The 13,827-nt window shown below is 55.6% G+C and overlaps 1 protein-coding gene across 1 annotated transcript in view; it reads left to right on the forward strand.

Annotated features, from left to right (window-relative positions):
* Positions 1-660: 660 nt before the first annotated feature.
* GRID2IP (Grid2 interacting protein) overlaps positions 661-13,827 on the forward strand; it is a 39,920-nt gene continuing 26,753 nt past the window's right edge. Inside the window, exon 1 of the mRNA XM_051839061.3 lies at positions 661-1,340. Coding sequence (XP_051695021.2) covers positions 957-1,340 — 384 coding nt within the window. The 5' untranslated portion in view covers positions 661-956. The remainder of the gene's footprint in view (positions 1,341-13,827) is intronic.

Consider the following 13,827-nt stretch of genomic DNA (forward strand, 5'->3'; position numbering starts at 1 on the left):
CTCCCCTGGGGGTGGCCTCCCAGCGTGCACATTAGCAGGGAGCCAGAACTTGGAGAGATACTAGGATATGGGATGCAGCTGTCCCAGATGATGTTTTAACTGCTGTGGCAAGCGTGTGCCCTGGACCTAGAAAGAAGAGTTTGTTTTTTTTTTAAATGATTATTTGTTATTTATCTGAAAGGCAGAGGGGCAGAGAGAGAGAGAACAACCTTCCATCCCCTAGGTCACTCCCCAAATGCCCACAACAGTCAGGACTAGGCCAGACAAGCCAGGAGCTGGGACCTCAATCTCCGTCTCTCTCGCGCGGGTGGGACGCGCCCAATTACTTGAGCCAGCACCTTCAGAACCCCCCGGGCGGGGGCAGGGAAGCAGAGCCAGGCACCTGATATAGGATGCAGGCACCCCAAGTGGGTCTCAGGCCTTGGGCCAAAGCCTACCCCTCCAATTAAGACTTTAAAGACGGGGCATTTGTCTTTCACATCCAAAAACCAACATTAAGACGATATTTAATAAGTTACAAAGCCCGGAGTTAACGACAACGTTGTGGAGACATAAGTGGATGACGTCAGAGCCCCCCCTCCCCACATCCGCCTTCGGCCTCCCCGGGGTCACTGAGGCAGCAGGCCCAGCTCTCCCCGTCCCCAGCCCCTCCCTCTCCCTACAGACCCCTGCCCTCATCACGCTGTCCCCGTGGGGGCCTGACAGCCGCCCAGAACCCCAGCTGTCGCCTCCACTTCCTTTCTGACCTCCCTGTCCACACCTCTCCCTCCTGGGCGCCATCTTCTCAGCCACACTTCCGGCTGACCCCGGAAGAAGACCGGAAGTGGGGAAGTGAAGCCGGATGGAGGGGAACTGAGGCAGAGAGCTGGTCAGGAGGAGCAGAGAGGAGACGAGACCCCGGGCTGGCACGTGTCCTAGGCCTGTGCTCTCTCGCCCCCTCCAGCCACGCCGCCGCCATGCCGACCACCAACCTGGGCTGGCCCGAGGACTTCGGCTTCCGGCTTGGCGGCTCCGGCCCCTGCTTCGTCCTGGAGGTGGCCGAGGGCAGCAGCGCGCACGCCGGGGGCCTGCGGCCCGGAGACCAGATCCTGGAGCTCGAGGGCCTTGCCGTGGGCGGCCTGAGCCGCGAGCGCCTCGTGCGCCTGGCGCGGCGCTGCCCGCGCGTGCCGCCCAGCCTGGGCGTGCTCCCGGGCTTCGACGACGGCGGTCCCGGCCTGCGGGCCCCACGCCCCGGCCGGGGCCTCGCGCTCGGCCGCGAGCTGCTGCGCTTGGTGGGCCGTAAGCGCCCCGACGCTGTGCACCGAGAGCGCAGGCGCAAGGCCCAGGAGTTCAGCCGGAAGGTGAGGCGCACGGGGGGCGGGGCTGGGGGCGGGGCCTGAGGGGCGGGGCCTCCGCTCCCACCTGCTGGCGCTCAGGACATTTCTGGAGACGGCTATATCCCAAGTATGACGCTCAGATGTTAAGGTGCTGTATCTGATTTTGTACCTTTTGTTCCCCTGTTTTATGGCAATTGTTTTTTCTTATTTTGATTTTTTAAGAGATTTATTTTATTTATTTGAAAGAGTTACACAGAGAGAGAAGGAGAGGCAGAGAGAGAGACAGAAAGGTCTTCCATCTGCTGGTTCACTCCCCAGCTGGCTGCAACGGCTGGAGCTGTGCCAATCTGAAGCCAGGAGCCAGGAGCTTCTTCCGGGTCTCCCATGTAGGTGCAGGGGCCCAAGGACCTGCGCCATCCTCCACTGCTATCTCAGGCCACAGCAGAGAGCTGGATGGGAAGTGGAGCAGCCGCGACTCTAACCGGCACCAATATGGGGATGCCATCACTGCTGGTGGCGGCTTTACCCACTATGCCACAGCGCAAGCCCCAAATTTTAATGTTTTTAAAGATTTATTTTATTTATTTGAAAGGTAGAGTTACAAAGAGAGGTAGAGGCAGAGAGAGAGAGGTCTTCCATCCACTGATTCACTCCCCAGATGGCTGCAATAACTGGGGCTAGGCCAGTCCAAAGCCAGAAGCCAAGAGCCTCTTCCAGGTCTCCCACATGGATGCAGAGACCCAAGCATTCAGGCCATCCTCCACTGCTTTCCCAGGCTCATTTGCAGGGAGCTGGATCAGAAGTGGAGCAGCGGGGACTCAAACCAGCACCCATCTGGGATGCTGGTGCTGCAGGCTTGGGCGTTAACCCACTGCACCACAGCACCAGCCCAGATTTTAATTTTATTTATTTGAAAGAGTTACACAGAGAGACAAGGTGAGACAGAGACAGAGGTCTTCGATCCACTGGTTCACACCCCAAATGGCTGAAACAGCCAGGGCTGGGCTGGTTGAAAACCAGGAGCTTTGGCAGGTGCCACGGCTCAATAGGCTAATCCTCCGCCTGCAGCGCTGGCACCCCGAGTTCTAGTCCCGGTCGGGGCGCCGGATTCTGTCCTGGTTGCCCCTCTTCCAGACCAGCTCTCTGCTGTGGCCCGGGAGTGCAGTGGAGGATGGCCCAAGTGCTTGGGCCCTGCACCCCATGGGAGACCAGGAAAAGCACCTGGCTCCTGGCTCCTGCCATCGGATCAGTGCGGTGCGCCGGCCGCAGCGGCCATTGGAGGGTGAACCAACGGCACAAGGAAGACCTTTCTCTCTGTCTCTCTCTCTCACTGTCCACTCTGCCTCTCAAAAAAACAAAACAAGACAAAACAAAAACAGGAGCTTCTTCCCGGTCTCCCACTCATGTTCAGGGGCCCAAACACTTGGGACATTTTTCACTGCTTTCCCAGACTGCTAGCAGGGAGCTGAATCATAAGTGGAGCAGGGGCCGGTGCTGTGGCACAGTGGGTTAACGCCCTGGCCTGAAGCGCCGGCATCCCATATGGGCGCTGGTTCTAGTCCCGGCTGCTCCTCTTCCAATCCAGCTCTCTGCTGTGGCCTGGGAAAGCAGTGGAAGGTGGCCCAAGTCCTTGGGCCCCTGCACCCTTTTGGGAGACCTGGAGAAAGCTCCTGGCTTCTGGCTTCGGATCGGCCCAGCTCTGGCCGTTGTGGCCGTCTGTTGAGTGAACCAGTGGATGGAAGACTCTCTCTCTCTCTGCCTCTCCTCTCTCTGCCTCTCCTCTGTCTCTCCTCTCTCTGTCTCTCCTCTCTCTGTGTAACTCTGACTTTCAAATAAATAAATAAATCTTAAGAAAAAAAAACTGGAGCAGCCGGGACTTGAACTGGTGCCCGTATGGGATGCTGGCACTGCAGGTGGCGACTTTCACGTGCTATGCCACAGGACCGGCCCCTGCAATTGTCCCTTTTGAGAAATGTTTTTATTCATTGATTTGAGAGGCAGAGAGGGAGAAACAGAAATCTCCCATCCAATGGTTCAGTCCCCAAATACCTGCCATGCCTGGGACTGGGCCAGGCTGAAGCAGGGACTTGGGCCATCTTCCGCTGCCTGGGTCAGAAATGGAGCAGCTAGGATTCGATGTAGGCTGCTGCATTACAGGAGGAGGTTTAACCTGCTGTGCCAAAGTGCTGGCTCCCTGCTTGTTTTGTCTTGGTTGAGGTATTTATAGCCGAATAGTAAGGTGCCCTCAGGGTACAGCCCAGTCGATTTTACACAGGCACGCATTCTTGTGACCAGCACCCTGACCCGAGGCAGAGTAACAGGATATGGGTAATGATAGAATGTAGCCGTAGAATAATTCCTTCCCCCAGAATTCCTTTCCCTGTGGAGCCTCCCCATCAGGGGTGACCGCGGTCTCACTCGCATCGTTACAGATTGTCTCGGCCTGTAGGTGAACTTTATTTTTTATTTATTTTTTTTTATTTATTTGAAAGTCAGAGTTACACAGAGAGAGGAGAGGCAGAGAGACAGAGAGAGGTCTTCCATCCGATGGTTCACTCCCCAAATGGCCACAACAGCCGGACCTGTGCCGATCCGAAGCCAGGAGCCAGGAGCTTCTTCCGGGTCTCCCACGTGGGCGCAGGGGTCCAAGGACCCGGGCCATCTTATACTGCTTTCCCGGGCCACAGCAGAGAGCTGGACAGGAAGTAGAGCAGCCGGGTCCCGAACCGGCGCCCATATGGGATGCTAGCACTTCAGGCCAGGGCGTTAACCCACAGCGCCACAGCGCCGACCCTGTAGGTGAACTTTATGTAACGCAGGTGTGCAGTACCAACTCTTTGATGCTGGTCTTTTTAAAATTTTATTTATTTTATTGACTCGAAAGGCAGAGAGAGAGAGAGAGAGAGAGAGAGAGAGAGAGAGAGAGAGAACTCTCCCATCAGCTGGTTCACTCCCCCATATACTTGGAATAGCCAGGGCTGGGCCAGACTGCAACCAGCAGCTCATACTCAGTGTGGGTCCCCAATGAATGGCAGGGGCTCAGCTGCTTGAACCATCACTGCTGTCTCACAAGGTTTGCATCAGCAGGAAGCTGGATCAGAATTGTAGCCTTAAACCAGGGACTGCAAAATAGGAAGTTGGGGCCGGCGCTGTGGTGTAGCCGGTAAAGGTGCTGCTTGCAGTGCTGGCATCCCATATGGGCAGTGGTTAGAGTCCTGGCTGCTCCACTTCTGATCCAGCTCTCTGCCATGGCCTGAGAAAGCGTTAAAAGATGCTCCAAGTCCTTGGGCTCCTGCACCCACATTGGAGCCCTGGAAGAAGCTCCTGGCTCCTGGCTTTGGTTCAGCACAATTCTGGCCATTGTTGCCATCTAAGGAGTAAACCAGCAGAGGCAAGACCTCTCTCTCTCTCTCTCTCTCTCTCTGCGCCTCTGCCTCTGCCTCTCTCTCTCTGTAACTCTGCCTTTCAAATAAATAAGTAGATCTTAAAAATAAAATGGAATGTGGACACCCAAATGATCTATTTTTTGAAAATATTTATTTATTTGAAAGGTAGAGGCAGAGGCAGAGGCAGAGGTAGAGAGAGAGTCTTCCATCCGCTGATTCACTCCCCAGAGGGCCACAATGGCCAGAGCTGGACTGGTCCGAAGCCAGGAGTCAGGAGCTTCTTCTGGGTCTCCCACACGGGTGCAGGGTCCCAAGGACTTGGGCCATCTTCTGCTACTTTCCCAGGCCATAGCAGAGAGCTGGATCAGAAGAGGAGCAGCCAGGACTAGAACCGGCGGCCATATGGAATGCCGCCCCTACATTCTTTAGATTTGAGGTTACAGGCTTGGGTAGCCCCGTGGTCCAGCATCCAATGGCAGCTGGTTGTGTTGAGTGAGCCAGGGAGGGGAGTCCTAGTGATGTCTTTTTTTTTTTTTTTAAGTATTTATTTACTTATTGAAAAGGCAGAGTTACAAAGGTGGGGGTGGGGTAGGGCAGAGTTCTCTGAGCCGCTGGGTCATTTCCCAACTGGCTACAACGGCAGGCGGAAGTGAGGAAACAGGAGCTCCGTGTGGGTCTTCTCCATGGTGACGGGGCCCAAGCACTTGGGCCATCTTCTGCTGCCTCCTCAGACGTGTCCACAGGAAGCCGGATCAGAAATGGAGTGGCCAGGACTCGAGGCAGGCACTTGAGAAGGCATGCAGGCCTTGCGAGCGGCAGCTTAACCCACTAAGCCTCAACCCAGGCCCCCGGATGGCGCCTTAGCCGCTGCCCTGCGTACTGCCGGGCTTCTCTGCTCAGCCTTGCGTCTGCGACTTTCATTCCCGTTGTGTGTAGCAGCGGATCCTTCTTTTCATTACCTGTATCGTACAAAGAGCCACATCTGTCCCAAATGCCCACAAAACCAGGGTCCGACTGGTTGGTTGGCCATGGCGAGGGGCCTAGGTTTGGGTCCCCCAAGTTTCCAAAGGCATTTGGCACACACAGGTTCTGTGGGCTTGCAGATGGAAAGTTGGGATGACCCTAAAGATGAGGAGTTGAGATCCTGGAATGGCCGAAGTTTCCACCTGCAGGAGGAGCCCAGGGCCCAAGTGACCTGCAGGAAGCAGGGGTGGACCCAGGACAGGCAAGAGCGGGGACCCAGGGCTGGGGAGGAAGATGGAGGATGGACCAGCAAGGTCTGGCTACCAGACTACCCACCCCTGTATCTCTGCACCCCGGGGCATTCAGAGAGACTTCTAGGCCCTCATTTGGCTGAGACTCAAATGGAACAAAACAGCGATCCCATGTGGGTGACCAGAAAGCAGTCTGAAGCCCAGACACCCTGGACCCCTGCCTCAGACCCTGGCCCGTGCGGTGCTAAAGCTGGAAACTCAGTATCTGGGGACTGGGGACGGGATTGCACAGACTTGTCCTGTATGGAAGGGGAGCTGTCCAGCCCTGCCCTTGGGGGGGCTCGGCCCCCGGGTGTGGGGTTGGGGGGCCGGGAAGCCCTGTTGCAGCGGGGCTATAGCAGAAACGGCTCCCGGCCCTCTGCCCGGTCTGAGATCTACTCTGGCCTCCTCTGGCGTCCAAGCCTAGTCCAGTTCTTATTCCTTCTGCACTGACCACCCCAGGGGCCTTTCCCCCATCATGCATCCTGGCTCATCCCCTCGACTGAGTCTTTCAGCCCTGTGCCTCTGTGGCCAGGTGCACACGCTCACTCGCACACCCTCACCTGCATAGGACTCGACATCACCAGTGTCCAGCTCCTCAAGAGAGGTGGCCGCCTCCCTCTGCCCAGAACAGGCCCTGCTGCTCTCACAAACAGAACCAGCGTCTCCCCGCCTCCACCCTGCAGAAGTGCTTTTTCACCCACACCGAGTAGTCTTCTGTGTGTCCAGGAACAGGGGACAGCAGAGCGTACTGGTGAGCACCAGATGACTGTGGATGCAAAGGCCGGCCTCAGACCCAGTCTAATTATTTAATCTCTACAGTGTTAGAAGTGGGTCCACGCAGAGCCCCCAGCAGGGGTGGCCGGGAAGCAGGGACTCTGCCAGCCTGCCCGGGCCCACCGAGGTGTGTCTTCCAGCAAAGGGGCACGGAGAGTGGTGGATTCCGGATGCACCAAGTGCCCCCAGCACCTGGAGGCGGATCACCAAAGACCACCTCGGGAGATGAAGGGGCTCGGTGCAGCCCCCCGCATCGGTTTCCAGCTCCCAGCCCCCAGGTTCTCATCTGCACTCTGCCTGCCCCAGTTTTTCCTCCCTGAAGTAGCTGAGGTTTAATAGAAAACCCATTAGTGCCCCGTGATGGTGCCTCATGCTTAGATGTAGGTTGGGAACATCTGGGTAATAACTGACACCAAAACCGCACCGTGGCCGAGGCCCCAGGAGGGGGCAACTATTTTTTCCTCTTTCTTACATAAAGCATCGTTGCCTCTAGCTGGCATCCGCCTTTGAATCCAGGCTGCCGCTGACTTTGCCTTCCAAAGCACCAACCCCCGTCTGCACAGCAGGTGCATGGAGAGGGCTTCCTGGCCCTGCAGCCTTCCCTGCCCATTGGGAGGGAGACTGAGGTCAGCAGGGGCCTGCAGGAAATGCAGAACAGGCCCCTGTGGGTTCAGGTCCTGAGACACGCACTCAGCACTCAGCACTCAGCACTGAGTGCTTACTGGTTGCTGCTTCCCACACCTGGGGATGGACAGAGCCAGACCTCGGCCATCAAATCCAGGGGACGGAGGTGTGGGTGTGCCGGGACTCACGTGTGCACAGAAAGGGGCTTCTGCACAGGCCCACCCCTTCTCTCCGGAAAGCCTCCCTCGGTCAGCCCCTGTGGGACCACCCACGAGGCCGGTGGCTATACGAGGGGACTTCAGAAAGTTTGTGGGGAAATAGGACAATGAAAAGGTGAATTTGGGGCCGGCGCCGCGGCTCACTAGGCTAATCCTCCGCCTAGCGGCGCCGGCACACCAGGTTCTAGTCCCAGTCGGGGTGCCGAATTCTGTCCCGGTTGCCCCTCTTCCAGGTCAGCTCTCTGCTGTGGCCCGGGAGTGCAGTGGAGGATGGCCCAGGTGCTTGGGCCCTGCACCCCATGGGAGACCAGGAAAAGCACCTGGCTCCTGGCTCCTGCCATCGGATCAGCGCGGTGCGCCGGCTGCAGCGCGCCAGCCGCGGCAGCCATTGGAGGGTGAACCAACGGCAAAAAGGAAGACCTTTCTCTCTGTCTCTCTCTCTCACTGTCCACTCTGCCTGTCAAAAAAAAAAAAAGAAAAGAAAAGAAAAGGTGAATTTGGTGCAGAGGAGGTTGCAATGCATGCCTAGTTTTTTCGTAGTACATATTTTCCCTGAACTTTTTGACAAATGTGTGCATGTAGGTATTTCAAATTTTTTGCAGCAAAGTAAATTTACCTTTTAATTTCTTTTGGCAGGAGTTTTATTTTTTTAAAAAGATTTATTTATTTATTTGAAAGTCAGAGTTACACAGAGAAAGGAGAGGCAGAGAGAGAGAGAGAGAGAGAGAGAGAGAGAGAGAGAGAGGTCTTCCATCCGCTGGCTCACTCCCCAGTTGGCCACAAGGGCCGGAGCTGCACCAATCAGAAGCCAGGAGCCGGGGCTTCTTCCGGGTTACCCACGTGGGCGCAGGGGCTCAAGGACATGGGCCATCTTCCACTGCTTTCCCAGGCCACAGCAGAGAGCCAGATCAGAAGAAGAGCAGCCAGGACTAGAACCAGCGCCCTTATGGGATGTCAGCACTTCAGGTCAGGGCATCAACCCGCTGTGCCACAGCGCCGGCCCCAAGCTTTATTTTTTTATTTGAGATGCAGAGAGAGAGAGAATTCCCCCATCTGCTGGTTCACTCCCCAAATGCTGCAACAGCCAGACCAGTCTGGGGCTAAAACAGGAAGCCTGGAATGTAATTCAGGCCTCCCACATGTGTGACAGGGACCCAGTGACTTGAGCCACCACCACTGCCTTCCAGGGTCTGCACTGGCAGGAAGCTGGACTCAGTAATCAGGACTGAGGTGCTCTGATGACGTCAGCCATCAGGTTAGCGTGACGCCTGCTCCCTCTGTGCACCTGTCGAAGTCCCCTCACAGAGTTCCCAAGTTCAGGTGTGAACTCGGGGAGAAGATGCAGATCTGGAGGTCACTGTGTGGGGTCTGGTCCGTGCAGCGCCTGCCATAGTGCAGGTGGGAGGAGGAGTGGTCCTCACTGCTGACAGCAATGGGATGAAAACAGCGAACGCAGAAGCTCTGGCTGCAAAGAGGGTGTGGAGTCAGGGGAGGCGGGACTTCATTCGCTTATTTATAGCATGGAAGAGACAGGAGCTGCAAGGAGAGAGGCCGCAGAGGTGCTAATGCTGTGAGTTGGTTAGGGGCCCAGGACGGGGCAGCGACCATGAACAAGATAGACAAGGAGGCTGTTCTGGTGCAACCAACAGGCCTGTCAGGAGGAAGGCACCAGATGGATGGACCGGTCAGTGCAACTCAAGAGGATGCAATGGATGGGAGACCAGGAGGAAGCACCTGGCTCCTGGCTTCGGATCGGCGCAGCGCCGGCTGTAGCGGCCATTTGGGGGGTGAACCAATGGAAGGAAGACCTTTGTCTCTCTCTCTGTCTCACTGTCTAACTCTGCCTGTCAAAAAAAAAAAAAAAAAAGAGGATGCAATGGGCAGGGTGAGGGTGCTCAGGAAAGCTGGGCAGGTGACTCCTGGGCCGGAGCTGAATGGAGGAGGTAGTGGGAAGACAGGGTGGGGTGTCTGTGGCCTGCTGTGCTGACCTGAACCAGGGAGGGCCTTCCTCGTCCTCCGAGGGTGAAGGAAGGAGGAGGGGCAGAGGAGTGGAGAGTGAGGAAGGTGGTACCTGACAGCCTGCATTTGGCTGAACGTGACCCTGAGCCCCCGAGAGACAGAGAGAGAGAGAGAGATGGGGCCCCTGCCGTGTCTTCCCACCCGCGTGGCAAGGTCTGCTCAGGATGTCCGTGCCCAGGAACGGCCCAGACCCTGCAGTGACAAGCAAGGCCTGTCATCCCACAGGATGCACAGTCGATGGTCAGCTGCCCGTAGAAACCCAGCTTCCATTCACATGGAATGTCCAGTACAGGCAAACCCCTCGAGACAGAACAGTAGATCATTTGTTGCCAGGGGCTGGGGAGGAGGGGGCGGGGAGCACAAATATGGGGTCCATGTTGGGTGAAGAGAACGTTCTGGAATGAGAGCCTGGTGACAGTCACGTGGCACGGCGGGCGTGCTGGCCGGCCGGCACCATCGTATATGTCAGTGCAATCCTGGTGGCATATTTCATGACAGGTGCGTTTGGCCACAGCACAAAGTCCAGGCAGGAGGAGTAAGGACAACCTAGCAGGCGTTGCTCCTCCAGACCCTGCAAGTCTCAGCTCACTGTGGCAAACAGTGACAGCCACTGAATTGTGAAAAACAGCCCAACCCTCCAACAGTCAGTGCGCAATTCCTGTGCCAATACCTACGTGCACTTATGGATAGAAAGGCAATGCTGCGCGTTGCACCGGATAACCTACTTTCCTTACTTGCCAGGGCACCACGTCAGTGTTATTGAGGCCTCATTTGCATACCATGTACCCATTTCAAGCGTATGATCCACCAGTGCTTGGTATGTTCCCCAAATTGTACAGCCATCCCCCACATTCGGTTAGGAGTTTGACCGCCCCAAAAAGAAATCCCACACTCCTCGGCCATCCCTCTCCTTTTCATGGTTTTAAATAAAGATGGACAGCATCATTCTTTCTGGCAAGTAAGGACCACACTGCAGGAAATCTAAAAGACCATCCATTGCAAGACACCCTTATTTACCATTAAGAAACAGAAATGGGCTGGCATTGTGGCCTAGTGGGTTAAGACACCATCTGCAATGCAGGCATTCCATATGAGCGACAGTTCAAGTCCTGGCTGCTCCACTTCACAACCAGCTCTCTGCTCATTTGCCTGGGAAAGCAGCAGAAGATGGCCCAAGTACTTGGGACCCTGAACCCATGTGGGAGACCTGGAAGAAGCTCCTGGCTCATGGCTTTGAATTGGCTCACCTCTGGCTGTTGCAGCTACTTGAGGAGTGAACCAGCAAATGGAAGGCCTCTCTCTCTCTCTCTCTCTCTCTCTCCCCCCTCTCCCCTCTCCCCTCTCCCCTCTCCCCTCTCCCCTCTCCCCTCTCCCCTCTCTCTTCTCTCTTCTCTCTTCTCTCTTCTCTCTAACTCTGCCTTTCAAATAAATAAATCATATATATATATATAATTGGACACAAAAAACCATGACATGTTCTTCCTTATCACCTTAAAAAAAAAAAAGTTTATTTATTGGAGCCGGCACTGTGTTGCAGTGGGTTAATGCCCTGGCCTGCAGTGCTGACATCTCATGGACGACGGTTTGAGACCCGGCTGCTCCACTTCGAGTCCAGCTTTCTGCTATGGCCTGGGAAAGCAGCAGAAGACAGCCCAAGGACTTGGGCCCCTGCACCCGCGTGGGAGACCTGGAAGAAACTCCTGGCTCCTGGCTCCGGATCGGCACAGTTCCAGCCGTTGCGGCCAATTTGGGAGTGAACCAGCAGGTGGAAGATCTCTCTCTCTCTCTCTCTCTCTCTCTCTTTCTGCCTGTCCTCTCTCTGTATAACTCTGACTTTCAAATAAATAAATCTTTTTAAAAACTATTTTTATTTACTTGAGAGGCAGAGTTAAAGAAAGATAGAGGTAGAGACAGAGAGGTCTTCCATCTGCTGGTTCACTCCCCAAATGGCCGCAATGTCCAGAGCTGTGCCAGGCTGAAGCCAGGAGCCTGGAGCTTCCTCCAGGTCTTCCACGTGGGTGCAGGGGCCCAAGCACTTGGGCCATCTTCTGCTGCTTTTACAGGCCATCATGTAACTGAATCAGAAGAGGGGAAGCCAGGATCTGAACCGGTGCCCATATGGGATGCCAGTGCCGTAGGTAGATGCTTAACCTACTATGCCACCGCACCAGCCCCACCTTTTTTCTTTTCTAAAGAAAATTTGTTTGTTTGAAAGGCTGAGCAACAGAGAGAGAGAGTCAGAGATCTTCTGCTGGATAGCTCCAGGAGCCAGGGATTCCACCCAAGTGTCCCAAATGGGTGGCAGGGACCTAAGTGCTTGAACCATCATCTGTTGCCTCCCAGGCATATGGAGCAGCATAGGAAGTAGAAGTGGCAGCCTAACCTGCTGTGCCAACACACCTGCCTCATTATCCCCTTCTTACCACTTAATTAGTTATTAGTGAAAGAGGACTCTTAGGCTTGCTTATTTATTTATTTATTTATTTATTACAGGCAGAGTTAGACAGTAAGAGAGAGACAGAGAGAAAGTTCTTCCTTCCATTGGCTCAACCCCTAAATGGCCGCTATGGCTGGTATGCTGCACCGATCCGAAGCCAGGAGCCAGGTGCTTCCTCCTGGTCTCCCATGCAGGTGCAGGGCCCAAGGATCTGGGCCATCTTCCACTGCCTTCCTGGGCCACAGCAGAGAGCTGGACTGGAAGAGGAGCAACCGGGACAGAACCGGTGCCCCAACCGGGACTAGAATCCGGAGTGCTGGCACCGCAGGCAGAGTATTAGATCTTAGGCTTATTTATACGTAGTACCCGCAACCCGCATAACTTTGTGGAAATAACGTTTTTTTTATTTTTATTTTTATTTTTTTGACAGAGTGGACAGTGAGAGAGAGAGACAGAGAGAAAGGTCTTCCTTTACCATTGGTTCACCCTCCAATGGCCGCCGCGGCCAGCACACCGCGCTGATCCGATGGCAGGAGCCAGGTGCTTCTCCTGGTCTCCCATGGGGTGCAGGGCCCAAGCACTTGGGCCATCCTCCACTGCACGCCCGGGGCCACAGCAGAGAGCTGGCCTGGAAGAGGGGTAACCGGGACAGAATCCAGCACCCCGACCGGGACTAGAACCCGGTATGCCGGTGCCGCAGGCGGAGGATTAGCCTAGTGAGCCACGGCGCCGGCCCGGAAATAACATTTAACACTCATGAGCAAATTCACAAACACACAGGACAACCAACAGTGAAGCATATCCCCCTTTGGAGATGTTCAATGTGGAAAAAATGCCCCCCCCCCCCGAGTCAGTGATGTGCAGATGACGTGATGTGGGAGGAACTTAGCTACAAAGCAATGAGGATGGGCGTTTGGCCCAGGGGCGAAGGCGTGCGTTCAGATGCCCACATCCCGAATAGCAGGGCCTGGGTGAGATTCCTGGCTCCAGCTCCTGGCTTCAGCCTCCTGCTGATGTGGGCCCTGGGAGGCAGCAGTGACGGATGGAGCAACTGGGTCCCTGCCACCCATGTGGGAGACCTGGATTGAGTTTGCAGCTTCTGGCTGCCAGACCGTTGTGGGGAGTGAAGGAATGAACCAGTGAATGAGAGTGCTGGCGCTGGCGCTCTCTCGCTCGCTCTCTCTCGTCTCAAATAAATAAATATTAATAAAAACAGGTTAACCTAGGCAGGGAAGGGCAGCTCACAGAATCAGTGCTTAGAACCAGGAGAAGCACAGCTGTGCTAAAGCCCCGTGCAGGAAGGGTTCGCTCAGAGCAAACTGCAGGGCCGGCCACTGCTCCAAACAGCCTTGGCTGTCCCAGGCGTTTCTACATCGCCATTCCTTCCAGAGCCCCTGCCTGGCTACCCCACGATCACTGGTTACTTGGAGGCTTCTTTCTTTCTCAACTGCACAGCCAAGAGACTCCCAGCACCCCCCGCGCCCGCCCCTTGGCCGGGCTGCCGTCACACGTTCACATTGTCTCCGTCTCAGCACTGCAGACCCTGCAGAGAGGGGCCTTCTCACTCACGCATCGCTGTGCACTTGTCCCCACACGGCGAGGACACATGCCCGGAGGTGGGTCCGGGGAGTGGAAGGGTAGCCCTGGGCACATGTTCCAAGCTGCCTTCCGAAAGCCTTGTGCCCGTCGGCAGGCCGTCCCCCGACCCCCACCCCTGCATGGATGCGCCTTGACTGCCAGCAGCTGGCTTCTACAAAAAAAAAAAAAAAAAAAAAAAAAAAACAGAGAAAATAAACA

This window comes from Oryctolagus cuniculus, chromosome 19, assembly GCF_051225735.1.
Source record: "Oryctolagus cuniculus isolate XC-2025 breed Fujian yellow rabbit chromosome 19, ASM5122573v1, whole genome shotgun sequence".
Lineage (NCBI taxonomy): Eukaryota > Metazoa > Chordata > Mammalia > Lagomorpha > Leporidae > Oryctolagus > Oryctolagus cuniculus.